The sequence below is a fragment of the Brachycentrus maculatus genome, unplaced genomic scaffold, assembly GCF_059751285.1.
Source record: "Brachycentrus maculatus isolate JH-2025_06_01 unplaced genomic scaffold, ASM5975128v1 h1tg000326l, whole genome shotgun sequence".
NCBI lineage: Eukaryota > Metazoa > Arthropoda > Insecta > Trichoptera > Brachycentridae > Brachycentrus > Brachycentrus maculatus.
In genome coordinates this window covers 3,168,379-3,187,451 of record NW_028281075.1, presented here as the reverse complement: position 1 = coordinate 3,187,451, position 19,073 = coordinate 3,168,379, and the positions used below count along the sequence as shown (strand labels likewise).

Sequence of the window (19,073 nt, the reverse complement as noted above, 5' to 3'; positions counted from 1 at the left end):
CGATCGATAATCTTTTTAGTTTATTTTATGGTTTGCATTTGCAATACTTGACAGTTAACATCTATGGCTTACACGCGTCAAAATTTTCAGCTGATATGTCAAATATAAATGGACAGATTTCTAGGTAAATATTATTATTTGTTAAATATTCTCTGTTGATTTCTAAAATTTAACGTATTCGTTAAAACCCTTTTGTGCGTTCTGTTATACTCGTTAAATCTGTTATTTGCGTAGTAAGCACGTAACTGTTGTGTTGACAATGAATTGAAACATTACACCTCAGAAACATCATGCTTTTATTTGGGTGTTTTAATATTTTTTGAACCTGACATTAAATCCAAATTAAGTGACTAGTATGTATTATTGTATTTTATTTATTGTTTCGGCATTCGCTATGTGGTAAAACATGCTGAAATTGTAAATGAAAACACTTTTACTGTAATGACTTGTTTCGCAAGCTACAGTTGCTTCCATCTTCGGGTCTGAATATAAACTAAATATAATATCCTCCTATCTATAAGGTCCTCACCAAAAAGTTACATCTCCAATACTACACAAAAAAATCATTTAAATGCAAATCTGTTCTGTTTACAGTATTCTATTGAAATCTTAATTAAAGTTGCGACAAAATGTGACTAATCCTGTGTTAAACCGATGCCAAATCATTTCTTCCCACCAAAACGTAACAATTTTACAAGCTTGAATTCCTAATTACTTAAAATAATTTATAATGAAAACGTAATAGTTTGGTGAGGACCTCTACATATGTAGTTGGATTAAACTGAGCTTACAGTCAATTTGTCTGCGCTTGAGAGTGGGTGAAGATTGATGGAATTCTTAGTTTGTAAGATTGATAAATAGAATGTCCGTTTTCCAGTCGATTGGATGTGTGTTAAATGCGCTCGTCTGTGAGCGTGATGCTCTCGGGGGGGAGCGGGGAGGCCCCGGCGGCGCGCCCCGACTGGGGGCAGAGTGCCCCGCACCACGCCACTCTCTTACTGCTGGTACGAGGACTCGGAAGCCCGCTGCGCAATTTCAATAAACTCTTCGACCGAATACAAAAAGTCAACAATGTCAAAATCACAGGTATTTTTTAACCCATATTTATTTAAATTATTTTTGACAACTCTACATAGATGAAGAGAACTCAACATAGGCATTTACAGGGCTTACGACCGACACAGGCTGGTTTTATGATCACACTACAGATGTGTAACATTCACTGATTCGACCCATGATTGACAACCACACTACTCAAATTCTTGAAATTTGTAAATACATTGATCAAACTCAAAACACAGTATGCGAGAGTTCACTAGAGACATCTTTGGTGGGATGAAGAAATCTTTTACTAAGCAGAGACTCTTTCATTTGTGTGTGAGGTCCGAATCCTGGATATATATTCACATATTTAAGAAACATTTGAAAACATCATTTGAACACATTGAACACTTTTGTAAAGATGAAGAAATTATTTAAATGAAGTGTTAGAGTGTAAGTAAGCTGGTTTTGCTTCTTTACACCCTCTTCAAGTCCTGAGTTGACACTATAACATTTCTGTCCCGCAGACGCACAAGTGCAGATAAGGGAAAGAAGTACTTATATGGAGTTTTCCAAGCCAAGTACTATATTTATCAATTGAAAAACAGTTTTTTTCTGAGAATTGTGTTAATTTGAAATATTACTTGTTAACTTTGTTTGGTTAGATTCTACTGGTCATGTTCGTGATATTTGGGTGCGGTACGTCAGAGAGCACCCAGTGGAGAATAATGATTGGGGAGATTTTCAAACTCACAGGTAATCATTTTCCACTTTACGTATCTGCTGTAATTGATTCCTCCCAAAAGCCAAAAAAATCCTAACCTAACCTCACCTATAATGTTGGACTTTTTCAATGTGAAATAAAATATATTGTGAGCATATTACGAAGTCAATCCGTGCAATTTTGACATAAGCACGTTTAAATAAAAATGATCAGTGTTTTGTGAATTTCATTAACTTATTTGACACTTTAATCACATTGTGGTAATATCTGTCCATTTTTTATTTAAATATAAAATTTGATGTTTGATAATGATGCCGAATGCATTGAAATATGTGTAAGAAATACTGCTATTTACCAAGCAATCTTTTTTCTGTATTTGTTTTTCGAATTCTATTATAATATTCATCATACATTCTAGTTTAAGTAAAAAAATCTGATTTAGAATTAATGAAGCATGTGTCAATTTACTTAATTTTTTATTTTGACTTGGCCAGTTTTCGGAGCATACTCATAATATATTAATATTTCAGAAAATATAGGTAAAAATCAACATTCTTTCAATTCATATACTTCTTCTTCTTCATGAGGACTCTAACCTCCACTGCTGGATATAGCGTCTTCCCCTTCTTTCTTACTGCTTGCAGCCAGTTTTTACCCCCTACAGTGACCATGTCGTCGGACCTTCTCTTTTGGGGTCTTCCGACACCTCTTTTGTTCTCCCAAGGTCTCCATGATAAAATTCTTTGGGTCCATCTTGTGGGGTCCTGTCTTGCTATATGTCCTGCCCATTGCCATTTGAGTTTTGCCATGCGATCCATGATATTCTCTACTTTGGTTCTTAATTTTTTTTTTTATCTCTCAGGCTAAAACCAAGCATTGATCTTTCCATGGATTGCCGTGTGTACTTGAGCGATTCATGTACCAGCCAAAATATGTAGTAGTTTATTAGGTAGCATTATGGTATTCATGGCTATGTATATTTATAAATTTGTCTTTACATTTCACATATCTAATATCCAAATAGCTTTGCTTAATCCCATAATTAATACATCATTATTGATATATTATGTAATAGTTATGCTAGACCAAATAGCATATTTATTATTTGTGTTTTTTCGTTGCAAGGCGGTTGCTCGGTCTCGTCACACTCGGGAAATACAGTAACCAAACAGAGTTGAACGAAGTTTGCCGTGTTCACGAGTCTCTGAAGGTGAAGTACTCGAGCACTTTGTACGACTCCCGAGCGCTGCTGTTCGGGCCCGGGAAGCCTCACCGCGAGGGCAGTCCGGTGAGCGATGTCCCTGATATATTTGAAGAAGAAAGAGCACACAGTGAACGCAGTCTCTCATCCCAGCAGAGTGATGGGTATGTATAATTAATGAAGTAATATTCTCACAAACTCTATCGATGATTGTGTTATTAACATAATAATATGTGAAATTCTGATGAAAGAAATAAAATATTGAAGTGGGAATAGAATAGTTTATGTACGGGCTATAATTTGAATTGAATAAAAAAAAATCACTCTCATATTTATTCAATGCTACCCCGGACTGGTACCTGAAGCGTAGGGCTGATCATCTTTCCTTCATGTATTAACAATCAAGATAACACTGCTTTTATATGATGCAGTGCTCTATGCACCATGGGGTGCGGATAAGGATTTCAAGGAGAAGAATATTTTAATACAAGTGTAAAATTTTAGTTTTATTTAACTTTTTATATTATATTGCAGAACTTCATCTCTTCCTTGTGAAGTATCCGACAGTTTATCATCAGTCGACAGCTTCCAAAGGCCGTCTTCATTGAGCGTTAGTAATCCTCTACAGGATGAACAGAATTACACGACACCATCCAATTTCAAAACGAGAGCTATGTTCTACAGTGAATCTGATCCGTGTGCTGATTTGGAAAGGAATTTAGAAGAGTATATCAATTCGCTGTTTTGGATACTGGAATCCAAAAGATTAGAAAGATCTAGAGAGAAGCTAGAGAAAGTTTCGCTGATTTTAGCTCCTTTTGAAAAAAAAGATATTATTGGTAAGCAGCGAGATTGGAATTATACATACATAATACATTACAGTGCTCTAATGTGTAAAGGCAACTAGCCGTAACTCAAGTTGCGGCTGTTTGGCTTAACACAGCTCTAAGCATTCTTATAACTGGCCTCATATACAATCACAGATTTTGCTCTATCTCTTTCCTTTACCGAGTTATTCATTATCCAAATAGCCACAAAATTGTAGTAATTTGATACATGTTTTGGCATAAAGCATCATTTTAAGTTAGCTATAAATTCGTTTATCTCTAAACTACTGTTTTTAACTCGCGGCTATTTGCCTTTGCACATTAGTGTTGCAGTAAAGGTAAAGGTAAGAATTTGTATTTTAGGTCTCGATATGGAATCCCGTAACAACAAGAAGCGGAGCATGGGTAGAATGACAAAGCATTTAGCCGATTTGACCCTACAAGCTGGTCTTGTGCCCGACTGCCTGAGTTTATATCATTCTGCGGCTGAAACTCTCAAAGCTGTTAATGACTGGCTTTGGCTGGCAGCTGCTTACGAAGGTGAGTTAACTTATCATAAATAAGATCAACTTAGCCAAAAGTGTTCATTTTATTTGACAAATTAAAATAAATATCTTATAAGTACAGAAATATCCTTAGGGTGCTAAATTTTTTAACTAGACTTTAACATAGTGGAGAGATTTGAGGTGACAAGTGTCCATTGTCTTACGGACACCCTAATGGTTTAAGGGAAATATATATATGTATATTTTTATAAATGCATAAGTAACTCATTCTTTGCAAACACGTCTATAAATTTATAAACCTAATTTGACACATGTTCAATATATTCAACATCGTTATCAAACATTTGTAAAATTGTGGAAAGTTACGTTTGAGATTAGTGCTGTTAAAATATTCTATAAACAGATTTAACAATGAAGTGTACATTTTCAGGTCTCTGTGCAGCATCTGCTATTCTCTTGTATCCTAGTCTTCGTAATCCCGCTCCGCTTCAACGGAATGCAAGCTTACAGGAAAGTTCACCCAATAAAACACGCTCACTATCACTATTTCAACAACAAGCTGATATCTTGTCCAACCAAAATATAATTTTATCTCCATCCAAAATAGTTCAGCCATCTAGTCCGGTGAGTGTTCACAGTGACCACACGCCCCCCTCTTCTTCGGATAGTATCGACACTTCATCGAGGCTTTCTCTAACTGATAACGCCGAAAGTGATTCTGTGGCCTCTTCGAGCGATATGGAACCAAATCAGAGGATGTCTTTACCTTCGGAATCTGGCCACAGTAGACATTCGCAGATGCATATTCAATACATTCTTTCCGCGGAAGATATAATCAAAAGGTATAAGGAAGCGATCATATACTACAGTAATTATAAAAATGCCGGTATTATTGAAACTGAGGCAATATTCAAGGCTGCTAGAATATGTGTGGAACAAAATAGTAGCCTTCAAGCTGCAAATATCCTACAAAATGTTATTCTGATTAACTTGAATCTGAGCGAACAAGAAAAAATTCAAAGGTTTGATACGTTATCTGAAATGTATCAGGAAATAGGTAAGTTTCTAATGTTTATTTGCTGTTATCAACACATTTTTTTGTTTGCTATTATCTATCGCATAATGTGTAACAACAAATTACACTTTTGTACAGGTTTTCTAAGAAAAGTAGCGTTTTGCCAGCGGTTAGCAGCGACTAGGCAAGTGAGCCCTAACAATCCCAATCCTGACTGGCAGCGTTGCTATTCTCTCATGTTGCATAGTTTCCCGGGACATAAATTGAGCCTAGATCCTAATCAAGTTGTTCAACACCAGATTGGTAATAATACATTGTATTCATTTGAGATTTCAGAAGTGAATCATGAGAATTATGTAAACAATTACATTTGTACGCACTCTAGGTTGGCCGGCATTGCAAATTCAATTGTTACAAGAGTTGGTTGTAGCGGCGCGTCGTATGGGACACCCCGCCCTAGCTACACGTCATATGACTTTCTTACTGCAGACTATGTGGCCACACCTCAGCACTCAAGAGAAGAGAGATCTCGCTATCCAACTTCAGGTAAAAGAAAATGTTTCTGTCGGAAATCCAATTCTAGCTTTCATTTAAAGAAAATCATGCGGCTTTAGATTAAACCTGAGCCTACAATATCCCTCATTATCGATAATGAAGCCACAAACAATGTGAATAAAAGTCAATTTAAAATATCTATGTGTGATATCAGCCATTCATACAGAAACTGAAAAATTTATTGTAATACTGTCAATGATAAATCATTAAAATCTTTATAAAAATTCTAACTAATTGCAAAACTTAATTAGAACATTTCAAAAGTCAGGTAAACAAATAAAGGACCTAAATAAATAAATGTTAAGCTCATTCATTTAAACAACAATAATTAACATAATTCTATTTTGTTCATACGATTACGATACCTTAAATAATTTGACAAAATATTTTACCCAAAATTTAAAAAAGAAATATGAAATTAAATTTTCAAAAAAAAACTAATTGCATTCCTTTTATTGTCTTGTCAACAAAAAAAATATAATTGATAAATAAATTGGTATATGTAGAAACAGCTAAATGAAATAGATAATGAGATTTAAGTTTTGTACTGACATCTGCATTTTATCTTTTTCTTCTTTCCATGTTCGCTCGCTAGGTGGAGCATATGGCCAATATTCAATATTCACCAAAAGTCTGCATTTTATAGAATAAAATAAAAACTATGTAATTTTTTCCATATGAAATTCATTTTACCAGCAACCGTAGGTTTCGTCGTAACCGACATCAAACTGGGTTGCTGGTCAAATAAAATTCATGTGAAAAAAATTACATGGTTGTTATTTTAATTTATAAAATGCAGATCCATCAAGAAATGTCAGCACAAAACTTAAATCTAATAAAAAGAGTAACTAAATGTACATAATGTGGAAGTGCATAACTGGCTTATATGAGACGATGAACCTGTCAATAATGAGAAACTCTCTTCTTAAGGCTCTATCTGCCCAGTGCGAGGGGGGTCCGGTGCCCCTGGTGCTGGAGTGGGGCCAGGTGATCCCCCCGGCCAACCTGAGCCAGGTGCCGCAGTGCGGGCGCTTCTGGCCGCGCCCCCCGCCGCCCTCCCGCGCGCCCCGCCCGCGTGCCACCGCCCGGGTCCCCGCAGGCCCCTTTCTCTTCACGCCCATCCACTTTGGCAGCTTGGACAGGAAGCCCAAGAAGCCCACGGGAAAAATGGGTCAGTTTCCTCTTTAATTTGCAATATATAAAATTATACTTTCATTTTACAATATATTATAATTACAAGTACAAAAAAAAAATCATACAAAGGCGTGGCATGGTATAATAAAGGGAACTGGAAATAGTATAATAAAAATGAGAAATATAAATAGATTAAAAGTGGTAAAATAAACTACTAATCGCTCACTCCTTTCAAAAACGTCATAAATAAAAAAACCTTGATTTTTCAGAACGCTTTTAAAAAAACTAACTAACCATCACGCCGCTTCCCGCAGGGATAGGCAGAGAGAATAGAACGCCACACCACTCTGTCTTTGCAAACATTCTTCGCCTCTTCCACGTTCATGCATCTCCTCATACATACCCGCCGATTGTTACGACTCCTAACCTGACCACTTTCAAGTATTTGGCATACCTGATCGTGCGTTTTTAAAGTTTAAAAATAAAATACTATGTATTCAAAATAAATATCAAGCCACTTATTGAACTTTTTGCTGTGCAACAGATCTTTTTAGGTAAAACCTGAAGGCTTTTTCTCTATTTGAAAAATATTTGGTATGTTTAAAAAAATTAATTAAATGATACCTTTTTTTCAAAATGCAAAAACAACACTTTCTGCCCTGTAGCGGGTAAGTATTAAGTTAAAAATATGCCTCTTTTGCTGGGATATAATACATTTTCTGGGCATTCCGAAAACATGCACAACTGAAAATTGTTAATTTTTTATTTATGACGTTCTTGAAAGAAGTGAGCGAAATATTTGATTTTAACAGAAAACAAAAAATAAAAAAGATGAAAAAAATTAAAGTTAATAAATAACTATGTACTATATGAGTTATAAGTTTAAAAGAATAAGCTACTTAGATCTTAAGCAAATCTTTAAGCAAAATTTTAAATGGAAACAAATTTTTATTTCTAAGTACCGTAAAGTGGGTATACATTGCACCAAAATACTGCATTTTTTCAAAAAATTGTCTATTCAGATCAGGTTTTTTACTTTTTCTGAGGTTTCAACTATCGCAATGTAATAACACATATACCTGTAACATGTCTGATACATTTTTAATTTTTTATCTATTTTGCCTGTATTTTTTTTTTATATTTATATTTTGGTGCAAAGTATCCCAGGGTAAAGTAAAACCATGATATTTTCTCTACACTTTTCGTACTAGAATTCAAATTGATGCAAAGTAAAGACTATCCTACAAGTTACGTTGCATCTTATGAAGGGTTTTGGCTCACAGTTCGCTAAATGCAGATTATAATATTGTATAATTATGGAAAAATAAGACATTTGATAGAATATTTTTTAAAAAAATATTGAAAACTATAACAAAAATGTTTTTTTTTTCCAATACTGAAGGTTTAAAATTATATAAAATAAAAGGTGGATATTAAAACATATCGTACTACATAGGTAATAGGAATTAAAATGAAATTAGGTCTAAATATGGTCAAGTTCCGGGACGGTAAAGAAACCTCTTTTGGATTGCATTTTCGGTTCTTTTATGGAACCCACTACATCCTTCCAAGAATATTGAAGAAAGTTATCCTTCATCGGCCACTTCCACGATTTGAGACTCTCCTGCATGGATTTAACAGCTCTGTCTTTCTTTATTTCCAAAATCTGTCCCGAAAATTTTTCTCCTTTATAATGAAATACGACATATTCTTCCACCTTCTTTTTTACTGGTCCTAATGAAACAGAAGAACAAATACGATAACTGGTTTCAGTCATCGTTTTTGTTCTTCTCCCTCTTCCTCAAAGCTTCCGTGTGAACTATTATCAGTTAATGCTAGATATTCTGGAAGTTTCGATGCGGAAGGTGGGATCATTGATGTAGTTGGTTCAGGTAGCATTTGTGTCTCGTCAACGTTCATTTCGACATTTGGATCGTGAGCAATGCTCTTACCTGGTTCTATCGGTATCGTTTTCCTGCGTTTTAATACTGAATTCTTTGGGTTGAATCTGTTTTCTTCCAAAAACTGTTGAAAACTCTGGCGCACGTCATCGTCATACGCTTTTAATGGCAACCGATTAAGCAACTAACTAGTTTTAGCAACAGTCAAGGTTTTATGTCTTTGCAAAAATGATCATATCCATACAGAGCCTGGTACGTTGTTCTTTAATATTCGTACTCTTCTGCCAAATCTATCCAAATAGGCTTTTAGAATGTAGCGAATGTTAAAAACACTCACTGGGAAACCGTACTCACTCATGTCTACTATGCAGTTTACGAAAGATTGCTCTTCGCCCTTGTCACATATAGGAGGTTTTCCCACAGGTTTTGTGTGCTGACCTTTGAGCTTATAGTTAATCGTCCTTCTGGGGATTTTGAAAATTTCTTCAGCCTTTCTTTGCCTGATTGTACCATTTCGAATGACCTTCAAACACTGCTCCACTCTCTTCGGTATAAAATCGCAGTATCGTCTGGCATAAGGCCGCTGTTTGTGTGTTCTTGACATTTTTGAAAAAAATATACCATCAGGAAGTAAGTAAGTACACAAAACCTATAGATATTTAGCAAAAATGTCAAGTTGTATTAGCCGTTTTAAGACTTTTCATCAAATTAATTAACTATGGCCTTTTGTGGATACTTTGCACCTGGTGCAATGTTACCCCAAATAAGGTCAATACAAGTCAGTTCTTAAAAAAATAATTTTTTTACATAAACTTGACAACGTAACTAAAAAATACAGCATTTGAGAAAAGCAGGGCCTACCTATCTAAGATTTAGAGACCACTCACTTATTGTAACTTGTTTCAGTATACTGATTACACTGGATTTTTTCAGACACAATTTTCTGACAGAAAACTTTCTTTACGTTCGGACAGGAAAAACGCATTGAAGCAATGGCCACCGACTGTTACTTCTGTAAACTAAAAAGTAGATTTAAGTGCCATCTATCAGAAACAATAGAAAGTAGAATGAAAAATGACATATATCAGAGATGACCAGCTCCACAATTTCTTTACAGAAGGTGGTGCAAAGTATCACCCATGGTGCAAAGTATACCCACTTTACGGTAGTCAAAAATGGAATAACTCACAAAAATATACTGGATATACTCTTAAAAATCTCACTGAAGGAAATTATGTACACACTTTCATATTGACATACTCAATTTTAGTAGATTATAATTTTAGTAGTGTGTTGTAAATATATACGGGGAGTGGTAAAATGATCTGACTGTTTTCGCCGCCTTACTGTAAAGGTATATGTTCATAAATATAATTTTTCACTCTAATATTTGTTGAACATTACCCTGAATTGGTACCTGAAGCGCGGGACTGATAACCTCGCATTCAGATAATTAATGATCAAAATAACACTGTGTCAATATGATACAGTGGCCTATGCACCATTGGGTACTGATGTACAGTGAGGGTTAATAGTACTAGTTCATAACATAATTTTAGACTTTTTTTAATTGTAAAAAGGTGTAGATTTGATTAAATATTGTATATAAATTTAAAACAAAATTAGCATAACATAGTCAAAGGTGGTAAAAATATTTAATAAATAATAATAAATCCCTTACCGCACCCCAATGGTGCATAGGGCACTGCTTCATATAAACGCAGTGTTATCTCGATCGATTACACATGAAGGAAAGGTGATCAGCCCTCCACTTCAGGTACCAGTCCAGCGTAATATTGAATAAATATTAGAGTGAAAAAATCACTTATATTTTTTACACCCCCCTGGGAATCGAACCCGGGACCTCCAGAACGGCAGGCGAGCATGCTGACCATTACACTACGGAGGCGCAAAAATACTTAACTTAATTAAAAATAGGTTTTTTCTTTCCAGATTATTTGTGGGTTGAAAATGATACGTGCGAAGTTCAACTAAAGTTAACTAACCCTCTGCCGTTTGAGCTGAAGGTTTCTAATATGCGACTATTGACATCGGGAGTTGTATTTGAGTCCATTCCTGAAACTGTTATTCTTCAACCCGACATTCCTACGCTGGTGACTCTACTCGGAACCCCCAAAGAATACGGCCAATTGGATATTCAGGGCTATTCAACTCACACGCTCGGCGTTAAGTCCAATTGTCGTTTGAAACACATGCCAGAGGTGTCCAAGTTCTTGCCTATGTACTCCATTGATGTTATTCCCAGTTTGCCGATAATGGCTCTGGAGACAAACCTCCCCCCCTCTCCTACATTCAGCACTCTACCTAACTACGAGAACATCATATCTTCAGCGAGTGTTTCTTTGTACAACGGGCAAAGTACGGAGTGTAACATCACACTCACTAATACTAGCGACGTGCCAATTGAGTTCATCGACGTTTCAGTACAGGTAATTAATTTTTATCACTATGGTGCCTACCTATATGCTAATCCATATATTGTCAATCTATCAGTTAATCTCCATAAATATTAAGAAAAAAGTTGTTTATCTACTTTGACCTTCTGCTAAATATTAATGCTGCAAACCTGTGTTTACTTTCTTAATTAGACTAATCATTGAATATCCAATGAATTAAAACCGAAGTAAGTTTTATAGACATAGCTACTCTGGGTCGGCAGGTCTGATCTACTGGCCTCTGGTAAACACACATGCCAAACCAGTTACCGGGACTTTGAACTCGCATATGAATATGGTCCTTATCGCATGAAGATATACATATGTATATCGAAGTTCCAAAAACCAGTAAATGTGGTTTACATACAGTATACCCCATTGGGTGTAAGTAATCAGTCAGTCGAAAAACTTCCGCATCTCTCAGCTCCAGTTATATCAAAATTGTACTGGTTTGATATAAGTAATGTTTTATTATTTCAGTCATTTTTACTTGTGTAACTAAGTTAAACTAAACAGTATTAAAAATAATCACATTCTAGATGTCACTTCATATTTTTTTTATAATTAAACACTTGTATAACCACATAATCAGTTTTATTTCATTACACATGACTAATTTTGAAAACTGTTAAGTTTTATGTTTCACCTGTAAATGAAAACGTCTGTTAGTTTTCGAAACTAGTCATGTGTAATGAAATAAAACTCATTAAGTGGTTGTACAAGTGTTTAATTATAAAAATAAAAAAATCAACATGTCATTCCACAAAGTTAATGTCGAATCAATAAATAATATCGCTTCATAATTGTTTTTAATTATTTTAGTCAACATTAGACGGCACACTGCAGTCTCAGATGTTCCAATGGAGTAATGAAGAGATCCAAGAGCAACTCCCCATTGCACCGGGCAACACCGCTGTCTTCACACTCCGCCTGTACGCAGAGGCAGACTTTTTAGACATTGGCGGAATCGGAGGAGATGCCTTGTTCCCCAACAGCTTGAACTCGAACAGTCTTCCATCTCGAGTGAACTCGCCCACCCCGAACCAAGCCGGCAGCTCATTGCCGCACACTAACTCTTCGCTTCCTCACACCAATACTTCTTATCCTATGAGAAACCAACTTTCCTCAAGTTTCAGGTAGTGTATACAATTTACCCTTTAATTGCCGGGAAGCATTAATTTGGCAAAACGATCATAAAGTACAAAGTAACATATCGTTCACTCCTTTCAACAATGTCATAAATCAAAAATTGTCAATTTTCAGTTGTGTATGTTTTCGGAATGCCCAGAAAATGTACTATATCCCAGCAAAAGCCGTATATATTTTAACTTAATATTTACCCGCTACAGGGTAGAAAGTTTTGTTTTTGCATTTTGAAGAAAAGATATTGTTTAATTATTTTTTTAAATATACTAAATATTTTTCAAACAGAAAAAACCTTCAGGTTTTACCTAAAAAGATCTGTTGCACAGTAAACAGTTCAATAAGTCACTTGATATTTATTTTTAATACATTTTATTATATTCTTAAACTTTAAAAACCGATCTCCTGAAAAATCAAGTTTTTTGATTTATGACATTGTTGAAAGGAGTGAGCGATATATGAAAAAAATCACTTTGAGTGAAAGTTAATATACTTGTGGCAAAAATCGTTGAATAGTTGGAGAAAATAATAATATTATATATTTGAAAATAATATTATTTGAGCTATCAACTATAAATTTAAGATTTTTTATAAGAATTTTAATTAAGTTGTTAATAAAAAATACAAAGCGTATTATATATTGCATAATTCAAATAATTGAGAAAAATTATTGGAACTGTATTACGTAATTATGTTTGTATATTACTTTAACGTTTACATTTCTATATTAAAATAGTGTCTGCTTCTGGATTTCAATCCGGGTCTTTCAAATATCTAATCAGCAAGTCTGTCAGATAAATTTTAGCTCTCCAACCGTTACAAAGATTGATTGCTAATATGTGAATGACTTTTTGATATTCATTATTTCTGTCTCAATTTGAGCCGATTTCAAAATTTTAGATCGGTGAATTCGCACAGCACGGCTTGGTCTGCTCCAATATCTGTGTTGCCACCCACAAAGGGAAGGCAGATAGATGCCCAGGTAACTATAAAATATAAAATCAATATATTATAAAGGTCAGCAGTAACTACCAGTGCTCATGCATATCACTTGTATGCATAGCAAAATTGGCACCTAGCTTATTAGGAACAGGTCAAAAGGTTTTTACAGTCTTCGAATCAGAGTTTGATAGGCATTTATGTTGTAAACACACGTGACTGGCATAGATTCAACTTGTCATTTAAGTTGTAAACGCACGTGACTGGCATAGATTCAACTTGTCATTTAAGTTGTAAACGCACGTGACTGGCATAGATTCAACTTGTCATTTAAGTTGTAAACGCACGTGACTGGCATAGATTCAACTTGTACATAGATTAATACATACATCACAATTAATTGCTACACTATGGTATTATGGGAGGAGGTGCCAAATTGCAAACAATCATGGCACTGCATTTTTTCATATTTGTAATAGTAGAATTGTATATACCTCACAATAATGGATGATAATCTTTCAGATGATGGTTAGATACTCTGGTGGAGTGGGTAAAGAGACGCATTGTCGCCAAGGAGCTCTTCACATCAACATGGAACTGCTACCTAGTGTTTCCATCACGCACTGGGACGTATTACCTGCTGAAGTGTAAGTCATTTGGATGTGGCCGTGCTTATTACCAATGAGATTGAATTGTCATGATTAATTGTAAACAAAAGTAATAAAATCATTCGAAAGTTATAACATATAGTGGGTATACTGGCACAAACTGTTAACTCTAAAATCCCCGTTACTTAAAGCTTTTAGCCTAAATAAAATACCCGCTATTAAACTTAATTAAATTTACTTTTAAAACCACATATTTTATTTATTTTATTTTATTGGAAGAAAGAACAACAGTTACAATATATGATACATCAGAATACAAAAAATAAAATCATGAGTACCAATTACAGTTCTTCACAACTATGCAATAAGAGAGGTCGATATATGACATTTCAAACTATGCGCATACTTAGTGTATTGTGGCATTTTATAGAACGTTGAAAACTTTGTAATGTGCATCATAAGTCAAAATTGTATATTTTCGAGTTAACATAAAAAATGATACTCTGGGCAAAAAGCCCAGAGTATCTCCCCCACTTTGATGCGTGACAAAAAACTGATCATGAGCGGATTGTTGCAAGACAGAGATAAAACAAAAATATGCATCCTTGAAAACATTCACACGTATAAAGGAACAATAAAAAATTCATGAAACAAAATTAAACACGATCTTGTAAGAAAATTTTTGCTTAGAATTTTTAGTATGAGAAAAAAATCATGATTACAAATGGATGAGGGTAGTATACAGCGAACGAGGATCTGTTTAATGTTTTTTTTTTTAAGAGAGTTTTATTTAAACTGGTCAACTTTAGACATGTTTATCGAATACAGGCATTATTTTGATGAATAGATTTTGTAATTATAATTAAAATAAAACTTTGTTTTAAATCACTATAAATATTTATATGTATTGATTTAAAAACAAAGTTATATTTTAATTATAAAATGGAAAAAAAGTTGTTGCTTCACATATAAATTATTAAAAAAATTGATTTGCAACTAACCATTTTTGTTTTTAGTCCCAGCCAGCTGTACCTAGTTCTGGATGTGAGTAATCTGACTACGGGAGACATGGCACTCGAGTACTGGGAGGGACGTCGCATGCTGCTCAGCGGAGGGGAGTCATGTCGGGTGCCGGTTCCACTGGACCGCTGTCCACTCAACATGCCGCTCCCTCCAGGTTATTACTAATTTTATTACACACTTCAGAAACCTGAATAGAACTATGCATAAATCTAACTTTAATTTTCAGTATGTTTGAATTTTAGTTACAATGATTAAAGAAAACACTTCGTTTTTTACCACTTGAGTTTTATTATAGACTACATGTTATAGACTACATGTATAATAACTATTATACAGACCTGAATGATGGAAGTTTAACTTCTGAAACATGTAGTCTATAATAAAACTCAAGTGGTAAAAAACGAAGTGTTTTCTTTAATCATTGTAACATGTCTTACCACAAAGTTAATGCCGAAACAATAAATGAATTTTAGTTTATGTTTAGTTATTATGCCATCTCTCATTTGCTTTTCTATCAATGCATGTTTACCCTTCATAGTATGTATAGTGCAGAATAAAACAATTGTGTTTTAAATGAAAAAATTCAAAAACACATGCAGACTACATTAGCCTAAATGATGCATGATATGTACGTTGTAGCCTAAAATATCATTTAGAAAAAAACAAACATGACAAATAACCTAGATAAATTCTATCGGTATCAATAAGATAATGTACAAAGATATTCTAGAATATATATTTCTTAATATTGATTTATTATTGTGTGCCGGATTACCATTTAGGTTTTTGTGGCATTGAACAAATCAATATATGCTTATATTTATGTTCATCCTCCAGAAAAAGTCAGTTTTATAAATGTTTGAAGTTATTTTGTGTTTATTTCTATACTCATTATCCTACTTTTAACTTCTTTATCATTCAACTAACACGGTTTACAAAAAAAAAGTAATGACTATTGTTTGTTATAAAGCAATGTTTGATGACTGCTGAGAGAAAAGATTAATTTTTGCCCATTGCTCTGTGATTTAACCGGATCCACGCGGCTCGCATAACCGTAAGTGTTTTAATAAAACATGCCCCATACGCGGCTGACATAACCGTATGTGTTTTTACTTTGCTCCAAGTTTCGAACCTCAGTTCAACTTGGAGGGATTTTTTCATGGTGTGGAACTTTGGATAAAATAATACGTCAATCCTTGGCCTTATGACATCTGTTGAAATATCTGACTAATAATTTGTAACATCACAAGGATAAATAAAAGAACAGATCCCTGATTTATCTTGCGGTCGGTAATTAGTCCGCGCCATAATCATGCCCTATATCTGTCTCACTCTCGACGCTACCCATCGCCAGTGGGTAAGAGTGACACACGATGCGTGCTTTGATTTATTTATGTTACGATCTGATTTGTTTATATTACGATATATTTCAAGATTAATGTGACACAAGTGTATTATAGAGTATCAAAAAGGCACAATGAATCCCATTGAACGTTTTTGTTTAGGAAAATAAATCGTTTCTTAACTAAATACATGATAAAAGTAATCATTTTAAAAACGGCGAAATACCGCCGCGTACGGGCGTCTCTCAGGAATAAAGTTGACGTGGTTAAAAGGTTAATTAATGAAAGAAATGTAACTGAAGTTTTTGTTTTAGAAAAAGAATATTCAGAGCCACGATCGATTACAACCAGTACTGTGAATAGCATAGAGCAAATGTGCTCGGAGCATTTAAGTCGTCAAGTAGATCTTAAATGGCATCTACTCAATGAAGATATAACCGGAAAAGCATCAGTTAAAGGGATTACCCTTTCTCAAGGAATGATGGATATTGTGCGAATGTCGCCGCTGAATTGGGGTATGCGAAGTATTTATTTTAATTTGAAAAAAATACTGTAATTGGCATTAAGCTCATCCTTTTCTCCTAATCTTATAGTGAATCTCATTTTTCATAAACAAATAATTTAATTATTTTCACTCTCTTTTTTCTGCCATAGACAAACAATATACAGTAATGTTTTAATGCTCAACGAAAAAAACATCTGTTACTTTTTCCAATATTCATTGTCTATCTCTGTCTTCAACATATTGTGTACTTTTTAGTGATTAATTTTCTGTGAAAGCTATTACATTTTGAAGTGAGGCAGGTAAAATTTCCCTGTAAACGATCCCCACTCTTATATAACTTTTGGAGAAACATCAAATTGATTACTTATGATTTAGTAATACTTTTTATTCTTGTCTCCTGCCTACAACTTGTTCAAACTTATTTACACTCACCATCTCATCTGATGTCACAATTTATTTTATTAAAAACATTTATTGTGTTTATTCTATATCCGAAACGTTTTAAGCTAAGGTAAACAAATCAATCTCTAAAATTAAAATCTAACTTTGTTTTAAAATCACTATAACTATTTTATTATAACTTAATTATAATGTCTACCGGTTTCGAAGCTAACCGCTTCTTTATCAAGACTGATTAACTAATTAGTATTAATCAGTCTTGATAAAGAAGTGGTTAGCTTCAAAACCGGTAGACATTATAATTAGGTTATAATAAAATATTTATAGTGATTTTTAAACAAAGTTACATTTTAATTATTAAATGGAGAATCACAAACTTAGTGCTTCAAATATAAATTGTAATATAATCTCTCTTTGGTCACTTGGAAAATATTGGCTAATAAAATTGGAAACCATTATTTTGCAGAAGTAAGTTTCAATTCACAATGCATCAAACCTCAGGAGGAGTTCAGTTGTGCAGCTGGTGAATGCATTTCTTTAGCTGTGGCTGTATCTAATCATCTTGACAGACCTCTCAAGAAGCTAAGCTTATCTGTGCAATTCTACCAGGATCACCAAAATGGGGTTCACAACTATCGCCTTGATAATAGAGTGGCTACAGCAGGCTCCAATAAGTAAGTTTGTACTTAATTATTGGCTTACTAGTGGTAAACTAAAATATCTTACTTCAGAAACCATTTTTAAAAGTATCATCCTTCATGTCCAACAAATTGTTTTTTTTTTGTAATTAAGCGTTTTTCCATTTGAATTGTGTCAGTGGCTCAGAGTATTCGCATGAGTTTTGTGCATTCTGGATGTTTGATTTGAAAACAAATTCAATTCAATTCAATTTTCCAACCCTCATCCGCACCTAATGGTGCATAGGGCACTGTATTATATAAATGCAGTGTTACCTTGATCGTTAACACATGAAGGAAAGGTGACCAGGTACCAGTCCAGGGTAATACATATTGAATAAATATAAGAGGGAAACAAATAACAAAATCAAGTATGGAAAATCAATGTGTGTAGCCAGCCTTTTGTATGGCAGTATTGGAGAGCAGTATTTAATGTTTTTCCTATTTTCAGGGTCACTTTGCCAGTGTTAGAAGAATCGGGCAAGATCAGCCACGAGTGTTCTGTCATATTTTTAACACCCGGACAATACAAGGTGGATATACAATGTTCTACGTCTGAGCCCATAGAAGAGAGTTGTCTCATTACCCAACTGGACCACTCCATTGCAGATTACTCTTCCGAGGGTCCTAACTGTGCCTTACCGGAACTCAATCATGTTTGGAGGTTCATTCCACCCGTTGCCATAAGTGTCGCCGATTGAAATACATACTGGATATTTACATTTGTCAGTTTCCGGGATTAGCGACGCAAAGCACACCTATAAAAAATTAGCAAAAAAATAACAGTTTTCTATTTACACCTTTTTCAACATCTACATTATTTTTATTTTAAAAATGTAGATAAGTTGTACTGTCACTAACCTTGTAAATTGTATTTTCAGAGTTATGCAGAAGCTTAAATAATAAAACATACATTTGTATTAAATTGTTTATTTATAAAATAAATATACCTTTAAGTGAATACAATTTTATTACTACTTATTTTTATTGTCTGAACACATGATTGTTTTAGAATGTCTTACATATTAAACATTAAACATTTCACAATGGTGTTTATATTTACCAAAAGTCCTTAA

The 19,073-nt window shown here is 34.2% G+C and overlaps 1 protein-coding gene across 1 annotated transcript; it reads left to right on the top strand.

The window, feature by feature from the left end:
- The first annotated feature begins 70 nt into the window (after positions 1–70).
- On the top strand, positions 71–19,036 carry LOC148304303 (protein brunelleschi-like). The gene is made up of 18 exons (XM_088268731.1): positions 71–124; positions 878–1,086; positions 1,707–1,797; positions 2,891–3,130; positions 3,501–3,805; positions 4,157–4,333; positions 4,730–5,356; positions 5,453–5,617; positions 5,700–5,860; positions 6,800–7,040; positions 10,858–11,354; positions 12,183–12,496; positions 13,404–13,485; positions 13,965–14,089; positions 15,067–15,227; positions 16,731–16,931; positions 17,787–17,994; positions 18,449–19,036. Exons 2-18 carry the CDS (start codon positions 897–899, stop codon positions 18,696–18,698), a joined length of 4,035 nt encoding a protein of 1,344 aa, XP_088124857.1. The 5' UTR covers positions 71–124; positions 878–896; the 3' UTR covers positions 18,699–19,036.
- Positions 19,037–19,073: the final 37 nt, after the last annotated feature.